We start from the raw sequence: 22,339 nt of genomic DNA on the forward strand, positions 1-22,339 counted from the left end.
TTTGGCATTTTTGAAATTTCCGTATGTACTCTGTTATTACCCGAGTCATACCTTTCCAAAAGTAATGTCTTTTAATCCTGGCCAGGGTTTTTGTAATGCCTGCGTGTCCTCCTTGTGTTGATTCGTCATGGTGTGTAGACAGGATTGCTTCTTTTTCTTTCTTTGTATTCACTAAGGTCACCGGGTTGAGTAGCTCCACTCTTAATAATTTTAATGTTTCATTGCCCATTTTCTTAAATGTATCTATTGAAATGTTATTAAAGATATTTTCCCACGGTGCCATTTTAATTGATATTATGCATACCGTCCTGCTTTTCAAGACTTTGGAAAAATTGACCTAAGTCGAGAGTTCCATTAATATACAAATCTTAAACATTGTATCTTGCAGTAATTTTTCTTCCATGTTTAAGAAAACTTATCATATTATTTACATGCAATGTCACTACTTTGCGTACTTCGTCGTTATTAATGACTCCGTATACTTTGGGCTTAGAAGCTTCTTGAGTAGTTTGCTTAGGCAATTCTACTTTATCATTTTTATTTCCTTTTCCTGCGCAGGATTCCTGTCTACTTTGATTTCTTGTAGTGACTTTAAGTACTTGTTTGGATATATTTTTTAGTTGGTCGATGGTTATTCTGGATAACGCATCTGCTACATAATTGTCTTTTCCCTTAAGATATTCCACAATAAATTCATATTCTTCTAAATTAAGCCTCATTCTGGTCAGCTTTGAACTTGGATTAACCATCGAGAACAAGTATGTTAACGGTCTGTGATCTGTTTTGACGGTGAAGTGTCTACCATATATATATGGTTTGAAATGATGTATCGCCCAATGAATTGTTGACAACTCTTGCTCTGTTGTTGACTTGTTGCTCTCACCCTTAGTGAAGCTGCGGGATGCATAAGCTACTGGCATGTGGAGACCATTATAGTTCTGGGTCAATACCGCTCTACATGCCTCTTTGCTAGCATCAGTTATGATACGGAACTCTTTGCTAAAGTCGGTATTTCAGCAAAGTTGGATTCATTAGTTCTTTTTTTAAGGTGTTCGAAGGCATGCTGGCATCTGTATAGCATCATATTTAGTATCGTCAGGCAATATGCCTTTAACAGTACATTTGTATACAAGAAAAGTGCCTTCACTTATGAAAAATTAGCACTTATCTGGATGCAGTTTGACGTTGTTTTTTCTGCATAGTTCAAAAACATTTGTAAGTTTCTTGGCCGTGTGTTTTTCAGAACAGCCTATGACAATTAGGTCATCCATGTACAGAAATGGTTGAAATGCTTCCAGACCTGTAAATGCCATTGTCATCATTCATTGAAAGGAATTTGGAGCTATTTTTAATCCGTATGGTAGTCGCGTGAAGCGATAAGATCCACTCGAGAATCGAACTTGTCAGCCAACAACTTTTTATTTATTTGACGATAGTCTATTACTAAACGCCATTTTTTTTCTTTTGAATCCGGTAAGGATTTCTTTGGAACTCTTTGGAAGTAATAATGGGCTATTATATTCATATACAGCTGGTTCTACTATCTTGTCTTTTATTAATTTAGTTACCTGTCTCGATATTTCGGCTTGTTGTGAATGGGGTGTTCTATAGTTTTTAATATAGCTTGGTTTATCATCTCTCAATTTTATCTCTTGGTTGTAAAAATTATTTGTAGTGATTGGCTCTGACTCCAATCCAAAACAAGAGAGAACGCTATAGTCGAGTTCCCCAACTATCTGATACCCGTTACTCAGCTAGTGGAAGGGAGAAGGAGAGTCTTAAACACAGTTTTTGGCGGTTTGTAGGCGTTATAGTGGGCGTGGCAGAAAGTTTTTCGGCAAATCGATAGAAATTTACAAGACTAATACAAAAATTAAAAAATATCAAAACATTTTTCGAAAGTGTGGGCGTAGCAGCCTTGGGCGGTTTGTGGGCGTTAGAGTGGGCGTGGCAACAAGTTTTTTGGCAAATCGATAGAAAATTACAAGACTAATACAAAAATGAAAAAATATCAAAACATTTTTCAAAAGTGTGGGCGTGGCAGCTTTTGGCGGTTTGTGGGCGTTAGAGTAGGCGTGGCAACATGAATCGACAAACTTGCGCTGCGTATATATCTCTGGAGTCTGTATGCTTAATGTTAACTTTCTAGCTTTTGTAGTTCCTGAGATAACAGCGTTCATACGGACGGACAGACAGACGGACAGACGGAAAATTGTCGTCCACAACATGAAAATTGTGCGGTACTATATAGTTACCGGTTCTCATCTCGAGAAATGTTAAACCTATTGAATTTATTGAACCCTTTTCAATTCCTGTAATTTGTGTTATATTATTATGATCAACATTCAAAAGTTTATCTGAATTTTCTTTAATGACTGATATATCGGCGCCTGTGTCTACTAGAAATGTAAGTATGACAAGAAATGTAATTGAGATTGATGGTATGAACCTTTTGTGTTACTGTTCTTGATTTCCTAAGGTTGCTGGTTTTCTGACGTGCCTTGTGCATGTCTGATATTACCATTTTGGCTATAATTTGAGAAATTGCGGTTTTGGTTGTTATAGTTACTACCACCTCTCTTCTGGTAGTTATTTCCTCTATATCCTCCTCGTCCTCTGCCATTGTCATTGTTATTATTATTATAGTATTTGTATTGGCCATTGTGGTTATAATTATTTCTATAATTACCACCTCGACCATTTAACGTCCTCGGTAGTTAACTCTGTTGTAAATTCCTTGGGGACTCTTGGAAAACAAAACGGAACTTGCACTTCCTGTCATCTCAGTGCTGCAATGGATGTATTTACTTATAGCTTTGTCTTAAATGTTCCTGCCCTAGAATTGTTTTTAGTTTTCCGTGATCGCGATTCTTTGTCATTGTATGGATTGCTTCCTTTGTCCTAAATTTGATAGCATGTTCTGGTTGCAATCCTTTATCTATATATGAAGATTCAAGAGACTTGCGTAAATTTTCAATTTCATTTGTAAATTGTGTGGCTGTTTTACCTTTTTGGTAAACATTTGCCATTTTTGCTCTTACTACGTCCGTTGTTTCTCCTACGACCACTTCTTCTACTTTCCTAATAATGGCATAAATTGTAACTTCATTTTGGACTCTATAGAGTGCCGTTCCGATTATTTTAGATTTTATCACTTCAATGGCAATAGCTTCATGTGGTCCCTTAGTCAGTTGCCCAACTTATTGCCGTGATAAATCTACGCAAATTGATCTTTTGTTTCTTTTTTGTCTATGTCTGACTCAGCCAATGCTTGCTCCGTCAATTCAGCTAGCGTTAATATAGCTTGAATTGTTAAATTGTTCAAGTCTTCTTCTTCTATTTCTGTTTCTGACTTGTAAGAATCTTTTGTTAAATCTGTTTCAGGTTGTTCTTGGTGAATTTAAAATGGTTGGTATTGATATATCCAAACCAAGTTTCAATTTTATAGATAACAAGTTCGATCTAAGTTTTATGAAAACTTTCAATACCTGAGACCAATGATCTGGATTTAGTCTTTCCTTGTTATCATGCACTAGTATTCGTGCTTCATTTAAGGAATTTACCAGAATATTCGCATGTTTCTTTATTGTCGCTCCCTGAATAGGTCTGTTTTGTGACAAAAATTTAATCGATTTTTCAAATTTGTTTCTTATTATACCCGTTACTCGTAGAGTAAAAGGGTATACTAGATTCGTTGAAAAGTATGTAACAGGCAGAAGGAAGCGTTTCCGACCATATAAAGTATATGTCGCATTACGAAATTATTTTGACCACAGTATGTTTCTGTCACATTATTACCATAGTTTGACCACTGCGCTTGCAAGACGCAGCTGCTCAATAAGTTTGGTTTATTGAGAACTCTTTCTATAATTTGACTACGACGCATAATATGACTGGCGCCAAAGTACCGAAATGAGTGAGGCGACGGCGTTGTCGCGCTGTCTACAACAGGCCCAGAGCGTAAAAAGTCTAAGTATCTCTCTCAAGTGAAATGCAATTATTGTGGAAAGATCGGACATAAATATGCTGAATGTCGTGCTCGGCAGAGGCCACAAAATCAAGGAAAAAGTCACAACGGAAGTTCAACGCAAGGATCAAAAGACCGGTCAACAGTCAAATGTTTCAAATGCGAGGAGCTTGGGCACTTCGCATCCGCCTGTCCAAAAGGACGATCACGAGGAAACGATCAGGAATAGTAAGAAGTTCAACCGGTGAGTCTGTTCCATTTTGCTTCGACTCTGGCGCTGAATGTTCCTTGGTTAAGGAAAGTGTCGCCGATAAATTTAGTGGCAAAAGAATTAATAACATTGTTAAATTGAACGGCATATGTAATGATTCAATATGTAGCACTCAACAACAAATTTTAGGCCAGGGCTTTGGCGTAACCATGGACGCTGACAAATTTCATATTTACACAACCAAAAGAGTAGAATCGTTAGTAATTACCAATTATGAAGAACTAATAGAATCAAATCGTGAACTTGATGATCTTAAAAAAAATTCTAAAATGTTTCTCAGATTGGTTTATTTATGGAATACCAAAGACTAGGGTCACCACAGGGCAGTTGGAAATTAGATTAATAGATCAGCAAAAGACAGTACAACGGCGGCCATATAGGCTTAGTGGAGAAGAGAAAATCAATGTGCGGGGTAAAGTTGATGAACTACTAAAAGCTAAGATTATTCGGCCAAGCTGTTCACCTTTCGCTAGTCCCATGATGCTAGTTAAAAAAAAAATGGCACCGATCGACTGTGTGTGGACTATCGCATGCTAAATGAAAACACAGTTGCTGACAAGTATCCATTGCCCCTCATCTCAGACCAAATTGCTAGGCTTCGGGGTGCTAAATATTTTTCGTGCATAGATATGGCAAGCGGTTTTTACCAAATTCCAGTCCATGAGGACTCAATTGAACGAACAACATTTGTAACGCCAGAGGGTCAATACGAGTTCTTGACAATGCCGTTTGGTTTGAAAAACGCACCATCTGTGTTCCAGCGGGCTATAATGAAGGCCCTAGGAGCTTTAGCTTACACTTATGCAATTGTTTATATTGATGATGTTCTCATAATAGCAGAAAGCAAAGAAGATGCGCTAGTTAGATTGCAGAGAGTATTGGAGACATTAAGTAAGGCTGGATTCTCATTTAATGTCACTAAGTGTTCCTTTCTCACCACAAAAATAGAGTATCTCGGATTTGAAATAAGCAACGGAGAAGTCCGGCCAAATTTACGAAAAATTCAAGCTTTAAAAGCATTACCATCACCCCAAAATGTCTCACAGCTAAGACAATTCATTGGTTTAGCCACATATTTTCGGCAATTTGTGTTAAATTTCTCCCAAACGCTTAAACCTCTGTATCTTCTCACGTCTAAGAAAACCACTGACTTTGTTTGGTTACCAGTGCATGAACAGGTGCGAATATAAATAATAACTATATTGACCCAGACGCCAGTTTTAATCATATTCGATCCGCAATACCCAATAGAGCTCCATACTGACGCAAGTTGTATTGGGTATGGAGCGATCCTGTTACATAAAATTGACAATAAACCTCATGTTGTAGAGTATTACAGTAAGTGTACGTCTCCCGCTGAATCTAAATACCACTCATACGAACTGGAGACGTTAGCAGTGGTAAATGCTATAAAACACTTCCGACATTATTTGCAGGGACGTAAATTTGTAGTTTATACTGACTGTAATTCTTTAAAGGCCAGCCGCACAAAACTAGATTTAACACCGAGGGTGCATAGATGGTGGGCGTTTTTACAGGCATTTGATTTCGAAATAGAGTATAGAAAAGGCGAGCGAATGGCGCATGTGGATTTTCTCTCTCGAAATCCAGTGCTTGAACAACCCAAAAGTATAAATAAGATTTCAGAGTTACGAATCAATTTGACCGAGGTATCTGATAACTGGTTGGTTTCAGAACAACAGCGAGATACTGAGATACAAGAAATAATTGAAAAGTTAAAGAATAATGAGTTACCAGGAAATCTGGATAAAACATATGAATTGCAAAAGGGAATACTACATAGAAAAATACAGCGAAATAGTAAGACCAAATGTTTGCCGGTAATACCAAGGGGTTTTCGATGGGCCGTCATAAATCACGTTCATGAATCCATTATGCATCTTGGATGGGAAAAGACGCTGGACAAAGTCTATGGTTATTACTGGTTCGAAAATATGTCTAAATTCGTTCGTAGATTTGTAGAAAATTGCATTACATGTAAAGTTTCTAAGCCACCAGTGGGAAAAGTGCAGGCTGAGCTGCATCCTATTCCTAAAATAGAAATACCGTGGCATACGATACATATCGACATCACAGGCAAATTGAGTGGCAAAAATGATTTGAAGGAATATGTCATCGTCCTTATAGATGCCTTCACCAAATTTGTTTATTTTTACCACACACTAAATATAGATTCTGATAGCTGCATCAAGGCTGTAAAATCCGCCGTTTCCTTGTTTGGTTTACCCACTCGAATTATAGCAGATCAAGGACGTAGTTTCGCAAGTAAAAGCTTTCGCGATTTTTGCTCCTCACAAAAAATTAATCTACATTTAATTGCTACGGGTGCAAGTAGAGCAAACGGTCAGGTAGAACGTGTCATGAGTACCCTGAAAGGTATGCTAACGGCTGTCGAGTCTAGTCAGAGATCATGGCAGGATGCGCTGGCTGAAGTGCAGCTAGCAATGAATTGCACGATTAATAGTGTGACTAAGTTTAGCCCTTTGGAATTTTTGATAGGTAAAGAAGCTCGACCTTTTGGCTTGTTGCCGCTAAACGAAGAAAACAATGATGAGGTAGACAAAGAAAATTTGAGAAAGGAGGCTAAAAAGAACATGAAAACTCAAGCAGAATACGATAAAGATAGGTTTGATAAAAATAAGGCTAAGATAGTACATTTCAAAGTGGGTGATCATGTTTTGCTTAAAAACGAAGAGCGTCATCAAATTAAACTCGATCCTAAATTTAAAGGGCCATTTGAGATAATTGAAGTATTGGATGGAGATAGATATACGCTAAAATCTTTAACATGTAAACGAACATATAAGTATTCTCATGAATGTTTAAGAGCAATACCAAATAATCAGATACACGATGAGTTATGTAAAGATAGGGACAGCGCAATAGAGGTTGTGTCTGTTGCCCAATAGAGAAACTGAAGACCGCACCATAGCAGAAGAGACTTGTTATGGCGGGGGTCGTATGTGTTAAAGGAACTACACAGATGATAGGTAAATTATGTGTTAAAGGAACTACACAGATGATAGGTAAATTATGTGTTAAAGGAACTACACAGATGATAAGTAAATTATGTGTTAAAGGAACTACACAAAAGATAAGTTAATTATTTGTAAAAGGAACTACAAAATTTGTTTGGTTTAAAAGATTAAGAGAAAAATGTGTTAAAGGAATTACACGAATGGAATGATTTCTTAAATTTAAATTATGTTATGATAATTTAGATATGTTATGATAAGAATGAAGTTGAAACTAATTTGAATCAGAAATAAATTGAATGGAAATAATTCTTTGAAATATCGAGAGAGTCTTTGAATCCTGAAGTATTGTCACCTATGTGGTAGATTTAATACAACACACGAGGACGTGTATTATGTCAGAAAGGCCGTGTCGCATTACGAAATTATTTTGACAACAGTATGTTTCTGTCCCATTATTACCATAGTTTGACCACTGCGCTTGCAAGACGCAGCTGCGCAATAAGTTTGGTTTATTGAGAACTTCTTCTATAATTTGACTACGACGCATAATATGACTGGCGCCAAAGTACCGAAATGAGTGAGGCGACGGCGTTGTCGCGCTGTCGCCAAGTGTAGTCCAGCTAGCGTGTATAAAGCATAGATCGGTAGAAAATGCGAGTAGTTGCATATAGACGATTGCGCGCGCCGGTTGGAATTCGCTTCACTTGAGAGGTTTATGTGTCAACATGGAAGATCAGGCGCAAGAAAATGACAACGCTGCGACATATATATATTCTTGATCAGGATCAATAGCCGAGTCGATCTGGCCATGTCCGTCTGTCCGTCTGTCCGTCCGTCTGTCTGTCCGTCTGTCTGTCCGTATGAACGTCGAGATCTCAGGAACTACAAAAGCTAGAAAGTAAATTTAGGGGCAAAAGAATTAATAACATTGTTAAATTGAACGGCATATGTAATGATTCAATATGTAGCACTCAACAACTATTATGTAACATAAATATTGATCAATGTTATTTTGAGATTTTGTTACATGTTATTATGGATAAGTATTTGAAATATGACGTACTAATTGGCCGTGAAATTTTAGGCCAGGGCTTTGGCGTAACCATGGACGCTGACAAATTTCATATTTACACAACCAAAAGAGTAGAATCGTTAGTAATTACCAATTATGAAGAACTAATAGAATCAAATCGTGAACTTGATGATCTTGATAAGGCAGCCTTAAAAAAAATTCTAAAATGTTTCTCAGATTGGTTTATTTATGGAATACCAAAGACTAGGGTCACCACAGGGCAGTTGGAAATTAGATTAATAGATCAGCAAAAGACAGTACAACGGCGGCCATATAGGCTTAGTGGAGAAGAGAAAATCAAAGTGCGGGGTAAAGTTGATGAACTACTAAAAGCTAAGATTATTCGGCCAAGCTGTTCACCTTTCGCTAGTCCCATGATGCTAGTTAAAAAAAAATGGCACCGATCGACTGTGTGTGGACTATCGTATGCTAAATGAAAACACAGTTGCTGACAAGTATCCATTGCCCCTCATCTCAGACCAAATTGCTAGGCTTCGGGGTGCTAAATATTTTTCGTGCATAGATATGGCAAGCGGTTTTTACCAAATTCCAGTCCATGAGGACTCAATTGAACAAACAACATTTGTAACGCCAGAGGGTCAATACGAGTTCTTGACAATGCCGTTTGGTTTGAAAAACGCACCATCTGTGTTCCAGCGGGCTATAATGAAGGCCCTAGGAGCTTTAGCTTACACTTATGCAATTGTTTATATTGATGATGTTCTCATAATAGCAGAAAGCAAAGAAGATGCGCTAGTTAGATTGCAGAGAGTATTGGAGACATTAAGTAAGGCTGGATTCTCATTTAATGTCACTAAGTGTTCCTTTCTCACCACAAAAATACAGTATCTCGGATTTTAAATAAGCAACGGAGAAGTCAGGCCAAATTTACGAAAAATTCAAGCTTTAAAAGCATTACCATCACCCCAAAATGTCTCACAGCTAAGACAATTCATTGGTTTAGCCACATATTTTCGGCAATTTGTGTTAAATTTCTCCCAAAAGCTTAAACCTCTGTATCTTCTCACGTCTAAGAAAAACACTGACTTTGTTTGGTTACCAGTGCATGAACAGGTGCGAATAAAAATAATAACTATATTGACCCAGACGCCAGTTTTAATCATATTCGATCCGCAATACCCAATAGAGCTCCATACTGACGCAAGTTGTATTGGGTATGGAGCGATCCTGTTACATAAAATTGACAATAAACCTCATGTTGTAGAGTATTACAGTAAGTGTACGTCTCCCGCTAAATACCACTCATACGAACTGGAGACGTTAGCAGTGGTAAATGCTATAAAACACTTCCGACATTATTTGCAGGGACGTAAATTTGTAGTTTATACTGACTGTAATTCTTTAAAGGCCAGCCGCACAAAACTAGATTTAACACCGAGGGTGCATAGATGGTGGGCGTTTTTACAGGCATTTGATTTCGAAATAGAGTATAGAAAAGGCGAGCGAATGGCGCATGTGAATTTTCTCTCTCGAAATCCAGTGCTTGAACAACCCAAAAGTATAAATAAGATTTCAGAGTTACGAATCAATTTGACCGAGGTATCTGATAACTGGTTGGTTTCAGAACAACAGCGAGATACTGAGATACAAGAAATAATTGAAAAGTTAAAGAATAATGAGTTACCAGGAAATCTGGATAAAACATATGAATTGCGAAAGGGAATACTACATAGAAAAATACAGCGAAATAGTAAGACCAAATGTTTGCCGGTAATACCAAGGGGTTTTCGATGGGCCGTCATAAATCACGTTCATGAATCCATTATGCATCTTGGATGGGAAAAGACGCTGGACAAAGTCTATGGTTATTACTGGTTCGAAAATATGTCTAAATGCGTTCGTAGATTTGTAGAAAATTGCATTACATGTAAAGTTTCTAAGCCACCAGTGGGAAAAGTGCAGGCTGAGCTGCATCCTATTCCTAAAATAGAAATACCGTGGCATACGATACATATCGACATCACAGGCAAATTGAGTGGCAAAAATGATTTGAAGGAATATGTCATCGTCCTTATAGATGCCTTCACCAAATTTGTTTATTTTTACCACACACTAAATATAGATTCTGATAGCTGCATCAAGGCTGTAAAATCCGCCGTTTCCTTGTTTGGTTTACCCACTCGAATTATAGCAGATCAAGGACGTAGTTTCGCAAGTAAAAGCTTTCGCGATTTTTGCTCCTCACAAAAAATTAATCTACATTTAATTGCTACGGGTGCAAGTAGAGCAAACGGTCAGGTAGAACGTGTCATGAGTACCCTGAAAGGTATGCTAACGGCTGTCGAGTCTAGTCAGAGATCATGGCAGGATGCGCTGGCTGAAGTGCAGCTAGCAATGAATTGCACGATTAATAGTGTGACTAAGTTTAGCCCTTTGGAATTATTGATAGGTAAAGAAGCTCGACCTTTTGACTTGTTGCCGCTAAACGAAGAAAACAATGATGAGGTAGACAAAGAAAATTTGAGAAAGGAGGCTAAAAAGAACATGAAAACTCAAGCAGAATACGATAAAGATAGGTTTGATAAAAATAAGGCTAAGATAGTACATTTCAAAGTGGGTGATCATGTTTTAAAGGGCCATTTGAGATAATTGAAGTATTGGATGGAGATAGATATACGCTAAAATCTTTAACATGTAAACGAACATATAAGTATTCTCATGAATGTTTAAGAGCAATACCAAATAATCAGATACACGATGAGTTATGTAAAGATAGGGACAGCGCAATAGAGGTTGTGTCTGTTGCCCAATAGAGAAACTGAAGACCGCACCATAGCAGAAGAGACTTGTTATGGCGGGGGTCGTATGTGTTAAAGGAACTACACAGATGATAGGTAAATTATGTGTTAAAGGAACTACACAGATGATAGGTAAATTATGTGTTAAAGGAACTACACAGATGATAAGTTAATTATTTGTAAAAGGAACTACAAAATTTGTTTGGTTTAAAAGATTAAGAGAAAAATGTGTTAAAGGAATTACACGAATGGAATGATTTCTTAAATTTAAATTATGTTATGATAATTTAGATATGTTATGATAAGAATGAAGTTGAAACTAATTTGAATCAGAAATAAATTGAATGGAAATAATTCTTTGAAATATCGAGAGAGTCTTTGAATCCTGAAGTATTGTCACCTATGTGGTAGATTTAATACAACACACGAGGACGTGTATTATGTCAGAAAGGCCGTGTCGCATTACGAAATTATTTTGACAACAGTATGTTTCTGTCCCATTATTACCATAGTTTGACCACTGCGCTTGCAAGACGCAGCTGCGCAATAAGTTTGGTTTATTGAGAACTTCTTCTATAATTTGACTACGACGCATAATATGACTGGCGCCAAAGTACCGAAATGAGTGAGGCGACGGCGTTGTCGCGCTGTCGCCAAGTGTAGTCCAGCTAGCGTGTATAAAGCATAGATCGGTAGAAAATGCGAGTAGTTGCATATAGACGATTGCGCGCGCCGGTTGGAATTCGCTTCACTTGAGAGGTTTATGTGTCAACATGGAAGATCAGGCGCAAGAAAATGACAACGCTGCGACATATATATATTCTTGATCAGGATCAATAGCCGAGTCGATCTGGCCATGTCCGTCTGTCCGTCTGTCCGTCCGTCTGTCCGTCCGTCTGTCTGTCCGTATGAACGTCGAGATCTCAGGAACTACAAAAGCTAGAAAGTTGAGATTAAGCATTAAGCATTAAGATTAAGCAGACTCCCAAGACATAGAAGCAGCGCAAGTTTGTCGATTAATTTTGCCACGCCCACTCTAACGCCCACAAGCCGCCCAAAACTGCCACACCCACACTTTTGAAACATGTTTTAATATTTTTTCATTTCTGTATTGGTCTTCTAAATTTCTATCGATTTGCCAAAAAACTTTTTGCCACGCCTACTCTAACGCCCACAAACCACCCAAAGCTGCCACGTCCACACTTTTGAAAAATGTTTTGATATTTTTTTCATTTTTGTATTAGTCTTGTAAATTTCTATCGATTTGCAAAAAAACTTTTTGCCACGCCCACCCTAACGCCCACAAATTGCCAAAAACTCTCAGTGTTTCTCTCCTTCGCACTTCCACCAGCTGAGTAACGGGTATCAGATAGTCGGGGAACTCGACTATAGCGTTCTCTCTTGTTTTCGTTATGTTTTTACATAGTTTGTAGCATTCCATACGAGTTTAAATATTCATACTTTGTTAGTATATACTTATATACGCATTCTTTATTTTTTGTTTTTTCAGTTTCATTTTTTTTTTTTATGATATATATATATATATATATATATATATATATATAAATTGTCAAAATTATGAGTAAAACCCACAGTGCTTGAATATCACCTGTGTGATCTAAAATTTTTACGTTGTTCACAACCCATATTTGTTAATTAAACGATTATCTGTTGTCGCGGATCGAATATTGTCATCGATAGGCTAGTTAGTATTTTTGAGAAGTCCGAATGTGGAAGGATTTGTAAGCCCATATGTGTCTGGGCACATTGTTTTTCGCCATTGTAAATTGCCGGGAAAATTTAGCTTTTCATTGTCGTGTAAGAGTTGGAGGACACACTGCGGTGAGCTAATAAGTTAAGTTAGTTGCAATTGTGAAACGTGAATTGTGAATTGTAAAACGTGTTCTACTACCACGGATTAGTCTGCCCTTTCTTTCGGGAACCAATGCGTGGGCTAGCCGTTTAAGGCAACTCCATGTGACGCACGACGACAGCCTTTTATTCGCAGTCCTAGGGCGACTGCAGGGGCAACTTGCGCTGGAATGACGGTTTAGACGGCCAGCTAGAGAGTTGCCGGAGCTGGAGTGACGGTTTAGACGGCCAGCGAGGAGGATTTGTGTGAGCGCAGCCAGCGCTACGTACCGGCAGAGGAGTCGCAGCCAGCGACAGTGGCGTCGCAGTCAGCGACATAGAGGGACGCAGCCAGCGTCGAACGCCGGTACGAACGGGTCGCAGCAAGCGACAAGGAGACGCAAGAAGCGTCATTTGTGGAGACCGCAGCCAGCGGTCAGAAGGCGCAAGGAGCGCCAAGCATCCGTGGCCGCAGCCAGCGGCACGAGGCGTCAGAGACGCCATTTTGGACGCGCAGAGGCGCCGCCATTTTGGAGCTGGGGAAGATGCAGCATTCCCCCAGGAAGAGTGCCCGGCTGAACGGAGGGGAAGCCACCCCTATAACAACAGTGAGTCAGCAGCCAGCCAGTAGTGGAGCAGGAACTCGGACGCGGGTGAACATCACGGCGGCGTCGATTCCTTGCCCGGCCACTACGGTGACTACAGAAGCTTCCCAACCTAGAAGTACTGCTGTCACAGCTGCGAGTTCAGTACCGGAGGTGAACCAGCCCCTCGCGTTGGAACTCATGGAGAGGATCGCAGCGTTGGAGAGGGAGCTGGAGAAGGCTAGATCCCTGGAAAGTGTGAGCACCGCCAATTGCGCGCCAATCGCGCTATTGATTCATCCAGGGAATGTCAGCGCCGTGATGGAGCAGCTGCGCTTTAGGTTCGGCCGACCGGAGCAGCTTATACGCAGCCAGCTCAACAACGTTCGAGAGGTGCAGCCAATTTCGGAGCACAATTTGGCAAAGATCATTCCCTTCGCAACCCGAGTGAGTAACCTCGCGGCCTTCTTGCAGTCAGCGAAGGCGGAGCAGCACCTGGGGAACCCAACCCTCATGGAGGAGCTTGTGGCCAAGCTGCCAACGAGCAAGCGAGTGGACTGGGCCAGGCATGCTGCAACGATTGCGCCCTTTCCCACTGTAGTCCACTTCAGCGCGTGGCTACAGGAGTACGCAAACGTGGTGTGCACGGTTTTGGACGTCGAGGGAAAGGAGCCGAGGCGTCGACTTCTACATGCAAGCGTCGACCATAATGAATGCGATCAACAGGATGATCGGCATGGAGGTTGTCCCATCTGTGGAGGACAGCATGGAATATTGAACTGCAGAGAATTTATTGGAGCTTCGCCACAGGAAAGGTGGAGCAATGTGAAGAGGCATCGGCTCTGCTTCAATTGCCTGCGAAGCGGGCACACGGCTAGATCCTGCTATACGCAAGGTGAGTGCCAGATTAATGGATGCCGAAGGGAGCATCACCGTCTGCTACATGGTGCGGACGAAGAGCGAAGGCCGCTGCAGCGAGGTGGCTTCAGACGCCACGAAGGGAACCAGCAGCCATCAGTTTCCAGACGCAGCCCGGCCAGGAGGCCTTCGCTACGAGATGGTCACAGGGACCAGGAGAGGAACCGGCAACCAGCCGTTCCCAGCAACAGCCTGGAGAGAGGAGCTCCGCGTGAAGCGGGAGTGCCCATGCAGAGGAATTTGAGCTGCGTTGACGCCGAAGGTGGCCGTCTACTGTTCCGTATACTGCCGGTTACGCTGTACGGAGCGGGGCGAAAGGTGGATACGTATGCGCTCCTAGATGAGGGATCCTCCGTCACGATGATCGATGACGAGCTACGAAGGGATCTTGGAGTGCAAGGAGAGCGTCGGCAGCTAAATATCCAATGGTTTGGAGGTAATGCAACCAGAGAGCCTACCAACGTGGTGAGTCTGAAGATAAGTGGAGTTGGAAAGCCCACTCGCCATGTATTGAAAAACGTTTATGCCGTTTCGAGTTTGAGTTTGCCGATGCAGACATTGAGCCGACGAGATGTCCAGGGCGTGCACAGGGATGCGTGTCTGCCGATGAAGCCTTACAGCAACGTGTTGCCGAAGCTGCTCATCGGCCTGGATCACGGACATCTGGGGTTGCCACTTAGGACGAGGCGGTTCGCTCGAGAGGGACCGTATGCGGCCGCAACCGAGCTGCCTACTTGCCGTGTCAGTGGATGACGCGATGGAAAAGATGGTGGAGGACTACTTCGACATGGAGAACTTTGGAGTGAAGCCCGCGCCGCCGGTCGCAGCCAGCGACGATGTTCGGCCCAAAGGATACTCGAAGACACCACGGTGAAAGTGGGGCGTCGCTACCAGACGGGATTACTCTGGAAGGACGACCACGTTGTGCTGCCACCGAGCTATGAGATGGCGTACAGGAGGCTGGTCAACGTCGAGAAGAAGATGAAGCGCAACAAGCCGTTGGCGCAGGAATACGATCGGATTATAAAGGATTACGTGTCTAAAGGATAAGCGAGGAGGCTGCAGCCGGAGGAGGTCGCGGTAAGGAGCGATCGCCTATGGTATTTGCCACATTTTGGTGTCGAAAACCCAAACAAGCCCGGCAAGGTACGGCTTGTGTTTGATGCTGCAGCCAAAGTTGGAGGAACCTCGCTAAACTCGGAGCTGGACAAAGGGCCTCAGCACTATAAGCCTTTGCCAGCTGTGCTCTTTCATTTCAGAGAGGGAGCCGTCGGAGTCTGCGGTGACATCAAGGAGATGTTCCACCAAGTGCTGATCTGACCCGAGGATAGATGTTCCCAACGATTCCTCTGGAGAGATGGCGACGACGAGAGAGATCCGGATGTCTATGAGATGAACGTAATGACGTTTGGAGCAGCCTGCTCGCCGAGCGCTGCGCATTACGTGAAGACTATGAATGCCCTGAAGTATCGGGATTCGGATCCGAGAGCGGTCAAGGCCATCACCGACTACCATTATGTCGATGATTATGTGGACAGTTTCGCTACAGAGAGCGAGGCTATCAGCGTATCTACACGAGTGAAGGAGATACACAAGGATGCTGGATTCGAATTATGCCAGTTTTCATCCAGCTCACCCACCGTGGAGACGGCTTTAGGACCTGGTCGAGTCAAGAGCGTCGGATGGGGTGAGGCTGAAGAGAAGATCCTCGGAATGCGTTGGCAAGCAGCAACAGATGACTTCAGATTCAACGTGGAGTGCAATATTTGGAGAGGGAATATTTGAGCCTGGTGATGTCAACGTTTGATCCCCTGGGATTCCTGTGCTGCCTCATGGTTACAGCGAAGCTGCTGCTGCGAGAGATTTGGAGGCAGAAGATCCAGTGGGACGAACCACTACCGGAGGAGTTAAGCAAAGCCTTTGCGATTTGGCGCAAAGAGATGGACGCCGTGGGACAGTTCCGATGTCCGCGCCATTATTTTGGGCGTGGAGCAGTCCGGGCCGTAGAGTTGCACGTCTTCGTGGATGCTAGTCAGGCAGCATTCGCGGCGGTGGCCTATTGGAGGGTCACATATGAGGACGACGACGTGCAGGTGAGCTTCGTGAGTGCGAAGACGAAATGTGCCCCAATGAGAACGATGACGATCCCACGGCTGGAGCTGCAGGCAGCAGTTCTTGGAACCAGGCTGATGAACACTGTCAAGGAGGAGCACAGTGTGGTCATCACGGACCTGGTGTTATGGACGGACTCTAAGACGGTGCTGAGATGGATCGGCAGCACCCACCGCCGGTATAAGCAGTTTGTTGGCAACCGAGTGGCGGAGATTTTGGAGTCGTCGAAGGTTTCCCAATGGAGATGGGTGCCTACAGCCGACAATGCGGCTGATGATGCGACGCGGTCGCAGAAAGGAGTCGACCTTAGCCAGGAATCAAGGTGCATTTTTGAGGCAGCCAGCAGCCAGCTGGCCAGGGCCTGAGGAAGGAACTGAGCGTGTTCCAGATGCCCCTGATGAAGAAGAGATGCCCAGTGAGTTTGCATTAGTTGCGGCAGACGATTTTGTTATTCCGTTTCAGAGATTCTCGAGCTTCAGTCGCCTGGTGAGGACCACAGCCTGGGTCCTACGGTTTGCGCGCTGGTGCCGCAAACAGCGAAACGAGCTCGAGGAATACGGCCTTACTGCAGCAGAATGTAAGGTCGCGGAGAACCTGTTGGTCAGACAGGCACAATTGGAGTCGTTCCCCGACGAGATGAGGTCGGCGGAAACTAGACAGGACGTCGCTAGATCGAGCGACATTCGAGGGTTGGTGCCCTACCTAGACGAGGACGGGATTCTGCGAGCTTACGGCAGAATTGATGCCGCACTGTGCATGCCGTACAGGGCGAGGAGGCCCGTATTACTGTCACACAAGCACAGTCTGACAGAGCTGATTGTGAGAGACTTCCACGCCAGGATGAAGCATCAAAATGTGGATGCTACGATTGCGTAGATCCGGACAAAGTTCTGGGTCACAAAGATAAGGCGTGTGATGCGGAGAGTCATCTCATCGTGCAACGAGTGCAAGTTGCAGCGAGCGCGGCCGATGCCGCCGATAATGGGACCCCATCCGGAAGACAGACTGGATGCGGGTGGATGGCCATTCAAATACACAGGACTGGACTACTTTGGGCCACTGCTGGTGACTGTGTCCCGTCACAAGGAGAAGTGTTGGGTCGCCTTGTTTACGTGTTTGACGACAAGGGCGATTCACCTGGAGCTGGCGCATGACCTGTCGACGGATTCCTGCATAATTGCGATCAGGAACTTCGTCTGCCGTAGAGGGCCAGTATATAGACTGCGCAGCGATAACGGCAAGAACTTCGTGGGAGCTGACAGGGAAGCCAGGCGCTTTGGTGACGTATTCGAGATGGAGAAGCTTCAGAGTGAGTTGTCAAGCAGAAGCATTGAATGGGTTTTTAATTGTCCAGCGAACCCGTCTGAGGGCGGAGTTTGGGAGCGCATGGTGCAGTGCGTCAAGAGAGTACTGCGTCATACCCTGAAGGAAGTTGCGCCGAGGGACCATGTATTGGAGAGTTTCCTGATTGAGGCGGAGAATATTGTAAACTCGCGTCCGCTCACCCACTTGCCTGTGGATGCGGACCAGGAGGCGCCGTTGACGCCAAACGATCTACTCAAGGGAGTAGCCAATCTGCCGGATACGCCTGGATTGGATGCGGAGCTGCCCAAGGAGGGTTCTACGAGGAAGCAGTGGAGGATTGCTCGCCTGCTACGAGACCGTTTCTGGAGGAGGTGGGTCATGGAGTACCTGCCTAAGCTTGTGCGCCGCGAGAAATGGTGCCGCCGAACGGAGCCCATCCAACAGGGTGATATGGTCTTCGTCTGCGATCCAGCCTTGGCCCGACGAGAGTGGCGCAAGGGCATCGTGGAGGAGATCTACAGCGGAGCTGATGGAGTCGTCAGACGCGCTAAGGTGCGCGTGAACGACAACGGCCTATCTAGGACAATGATGCGACCCGTCTCTAAACTTGCTGTTTTGGATTTGAGTGAAGCGGTTCTTCACGGGGTCGGGGATGTCGCGCATCGAATATTGTTATCGATAGGCTAGTTAGTATTTTTGAGAAGTCCGAATGTGGAAGGATTTGTAAGCCCATATGTATCTGGGCACATTGTTTTTCGCCATTGTAAATTGCCGGGAAAATTTAGCTTTTCATTGTCGTGTAAGAGTTGGAGGACACACTGCGGTGAGCTAATAAGTTAAGTTAGTTGCAATTGTGAAACGTGAATTGTAAAACGTGTTCTACTACCACGGATTAGTCTGCCCTTTCTTTCGGGAACCAATGCGTGGGGTAGCCGTTTAAGGCAACTCCATGTGACGCACGACGACATCTGTAATTAAATTGTTATTAAAAATTTTTTTTTTGCTATTTCTTCCTACATGTATGTCTGTACAAGAAAAAGTTAGTTAGAGGGCATGTGTATGGTTTACAATGTTTTGCTCTATATAAGCGTTTTCACGCATCGGCTTCAGGTTTTTATTCTTAATATTAAGGCAGATTGTGGCATTGGTAGTAAATACAGCCTCAACCGCACCACTGCGCAATTTGGATTTAATTGCTTCCAGATTTTTGGTTTGGTTGGCCCTATACTCAGCTATTGTGAGTGGGCGTGGTCCATCGTTTGGATACACCTCTAGTGCCTCTTTTAGAGTAGGTGCATCCCTTTGATCGATAGGAGCAGAGTCCTCCAGTTTGCTGCTTTTGCTTTTTGATAGCATTTTTCTTATACAGAATCTGTATTTTTAATTTTTCTCAATTTTTCCGATGGTCACCTTTTTTTTGCATTTTTATTTTTATTTTATTGTCGTTTTGCAGGTTTATGTTACCATGTCACGGTCGCCATGTAATAATAGTATTTCATTTTGAAGTTGTGTAATCATTTATTGAAAGAGAGATTCCAGGTATAAGGTATTAGCGGCATGATGAACTTTAAATTTTTCTAAAATACTTGGACTGTTAATATCTAGTCGCTCTTAGACTTAATTTTCAGTTGACATTTATTGTAGTTTATTTTGGTATGCATTTTGTTTAACTTAATTTTGTTTATGTCTTCGAATAGATGTGAATTATAGCTTTTCTGATTTGTTTATTTTTTACTTGTTCAGTTGAAGATTTTTGTTGATAGACTTATAAGTAATTACATAGGTTTTGATTTACAGATAATGAAATAATCTTTATATTAATAATAATTTTAATAAATGCAATTTCTTTTTGCTTGAATATTGGTATTTAGAGGGGAATTTCATTATTCCAGAATTTTATCTTACTTATAACAATCGGTACAGTTTTTCGCTATTTATTATAGAAAAATTTGGAATCTTTAACACTTTTTTTTTTTATTTGCTTTTATATAAATCTGAATCTTAAACTTATTAATTTCTTCATTTTTCTTTTATTCATTATACCCTTTTTTGTTTTTAACGTAAATGATTACAAATTAATTAAGGTTTCATTTATACTAATATTATATTATTTATATTAACAAGTATATTTAAACAAAATGTATTATATAATAAATGTATTTTTGTGTTAATGACTTCTTTTTTTTTTTAATAATTTAATTTCGTTTGTTTTTATTTCTGTAGTTGACAGTTTAAAGTCTTATTTTTTTAGGTCGTGTTCGATGTTAATGTGGAGTCCGGATCTGTAATGTTGCTACCCTTGCTGACTATTTTATTAATATTCCTTCTTATCTTTGATTTATGAGGTTTTTGATTTTTCTTAGTTAGCAGCGTTGGGCCTGCGTCAGCGTGAACTATTGGTTGGTCTTGCCGTTAATTTATTCCTTCTATTTTCTTTTCTGCATAAAGTTTGAATTGCGGTAACCGGGAGGGGTTCGTGTCTATCCCCGTTAAATTGTGGTATTTTAGTTATTTTTGCCTGGTCTACTTGTTTCTTAATTTTAGGGTATAGGTCTTTACGAAATGTCTTTAATTTAGTCAAATAGTCATGATAGTTATCAAATGAATTATTTCAGTCATATTTCAAACTTTACAGTTTTAAATAATCTGTTTTACTTTTTCATACATGTAAGCAGTTGGCACCGTTGGTTGGAGAGACTAGAGTTGGCAGCACTAGAAGTTGGAAGTCGATCGAGAGCCCGCGGAGAAGAAGGACGTGTAAAAAGTTGGTACAAAAAAGCCGAGCCGAACTACAGCAGTAACCTGAAGCCGTAATCGAAAGCCGTAATCTAAAGCCGTAGCAGAAGCCGTTATCAAGTGCTGTTGTCAAGTCTCTTACTTATTATAAACATTTGCAGAGCTATTATTCGCTGTATTACTTAAATACCCATTAATTATCAATAAACTATAAACATATATCTACATTTGGGGGCTCAACCTTGCCTAACCGTGACGAATTGTGCGTGATCAAAATGCTGAAAGTTTGCTGATAAATAGTTAAATGTGCCAAAAGTCTAAAAGAATATGAGAATAGGAAGTTCGCCAAAAAAAGCCGCAAGTACACCGAGAAAAGCCGCTCACAAACCAGCAGTGCCACAGAGACAGAACGTTGAAGTGAAACCTTTAGCTGTGCAAATGTCGTTGGAACCGTCGAAGCCATCAGTGCCAGAGGGACAAAAATATAACACACGATCTGCGACTGGAGAAAAAGAGAAGTATATGTCGGAAGCAGAAAAACAAAAGGAAGACGAAAAATTGGCTTTGAATAATCCTAGAAAAGTGACGATGGAACAACAAGTTTGGCAAAACAATAGAAATCTCGAGGAAATTGTGAAGTTGCTGAGCATACAATGCCAAAATGCTCAGAGACCACAGAACAGCAGCATAATATCAGCAAAAAGTTTTTCAAAGGTGGTGCCGGAATATGATGGACAGAATATTCCAGTAGAGCCGTGGTTTTTTAACTTTGAAAAAAATGCAGATGCCTACGTTCTGGATGAAAAGCAGCGATATGTACAAGCACGCAGTAAAATGACCAAGGCAGCAGCCTTATTTTTAAATACAGTCTTTGTCGGTTATAAACTCGAAAAACTGCAGTCAGCAAAGCTTTTTGTCGTCATGGATTTGGAGAACAGTTTGTTTCACGTCCCTGTAGAAAAGGAAAGCCGAAAATACACAGCATTTATAACCAAGGAAGTCCTGTTCGAGTTTAACAAAACGCCCAGCTACGTTTATACGATTTATAAACGCCGTTTTCCAAGATCTTGTTAGCCGTGATGTAATGCAAATTTATATGGATGACATTATCATATACGGCATGTCGGTAGATGAATGCTTGGAAAAGCTTAAATTAGTCCTGGAGGTAGCTGCTCGTTTTTCATTGATCATAAAATGGAAAAAATGCCGTTTTCTGGAAAGCAGGATTGATTTCCTCGGACATACGGTTCAAAACGGAAGGATTTGGCCTGGCTCCGAAAAGACTCGAGCCGTAAAACATTTCGCTATCCCGACAAATGTTAAAGCAGTGCAGTCGTTTTTAGGGCTGACTGGTTTTTTCGCAAGTTTATAAAAGGATACGCACACATAGCTCGACCATTAACAAACCGGCTAAAAAGGATTCTGAATTTAAGATGGGCGCCTAGGAGCTGAACGCATTTAATCAGTTGAAGAATAGCCTTTGCCAAGAACCAGTTCCTCGAATATATTCACAGAACGCACACAGACGCTTCAAAGGAAGGTTTTGGCGCAACGTTGTTTCAGCGGTTTGGAGAAAATCTTCATCCAATATTTTTCAGGAGCAAAAAGACCTCGGAAAGCGATTCAAAACGACATAGTTACATCTTTTAGGTTAAAGCAGCATACTTGTCGATCGAGAAGTTAAGACACTACTTGCTGGGTGTAAGCTTCGTGTTGGTGACTGACTGCGCAGCGTTTACCCAAACTGTAAGGAAGAAGGATGTTC

The 22,339-nt window shown here is 41.9% G+C and overlaps 1 protein-coding gene and 1 pseudogene across 1 annotated transcript; both read left to right on the top strand.

Moving 5' to 3' along the window:
* Positions 1 to 15,178: 15,178 nt before the first annotated feature.
* Positions 15,179 to 17,409, top strand: LOC122756635 (annotated as a pseudogene).
* Positions 17,410 to 17,448: 39 nt separating this feature from the next.
* LOC122756636 lies at positions 17,449 to 18,525 on the top strand. The gene has a single exon (XM_044006851.1). It carries the CDS (start codon positions 17,449 to 17,451, stop codon positions 18,523 to 18,525), a length of 1,077 nt encoding a protein of 358 aa, XP_043862786.1.
* Positions 18,526 to 22,339: the final 3,814 nt, after the last annotated feature.

This window comes from Drosophila santomea, unplaced genomic scaffold (genome assembly GCF_016746245.2).
Source record: "Drosophila santomea strain STO CAGO 1482 unplaced genomic scaffold, Prin_Dsan_1.1 Segkk83_quiver_pilon_scaf, whole genome shotgun sequence".
Lineage (NCBI taxonomy): Eukaryota > Metazoa > Arthropoda > Insecta > Diptera > Drosophilidae > Drosophila > Drosophila santomea.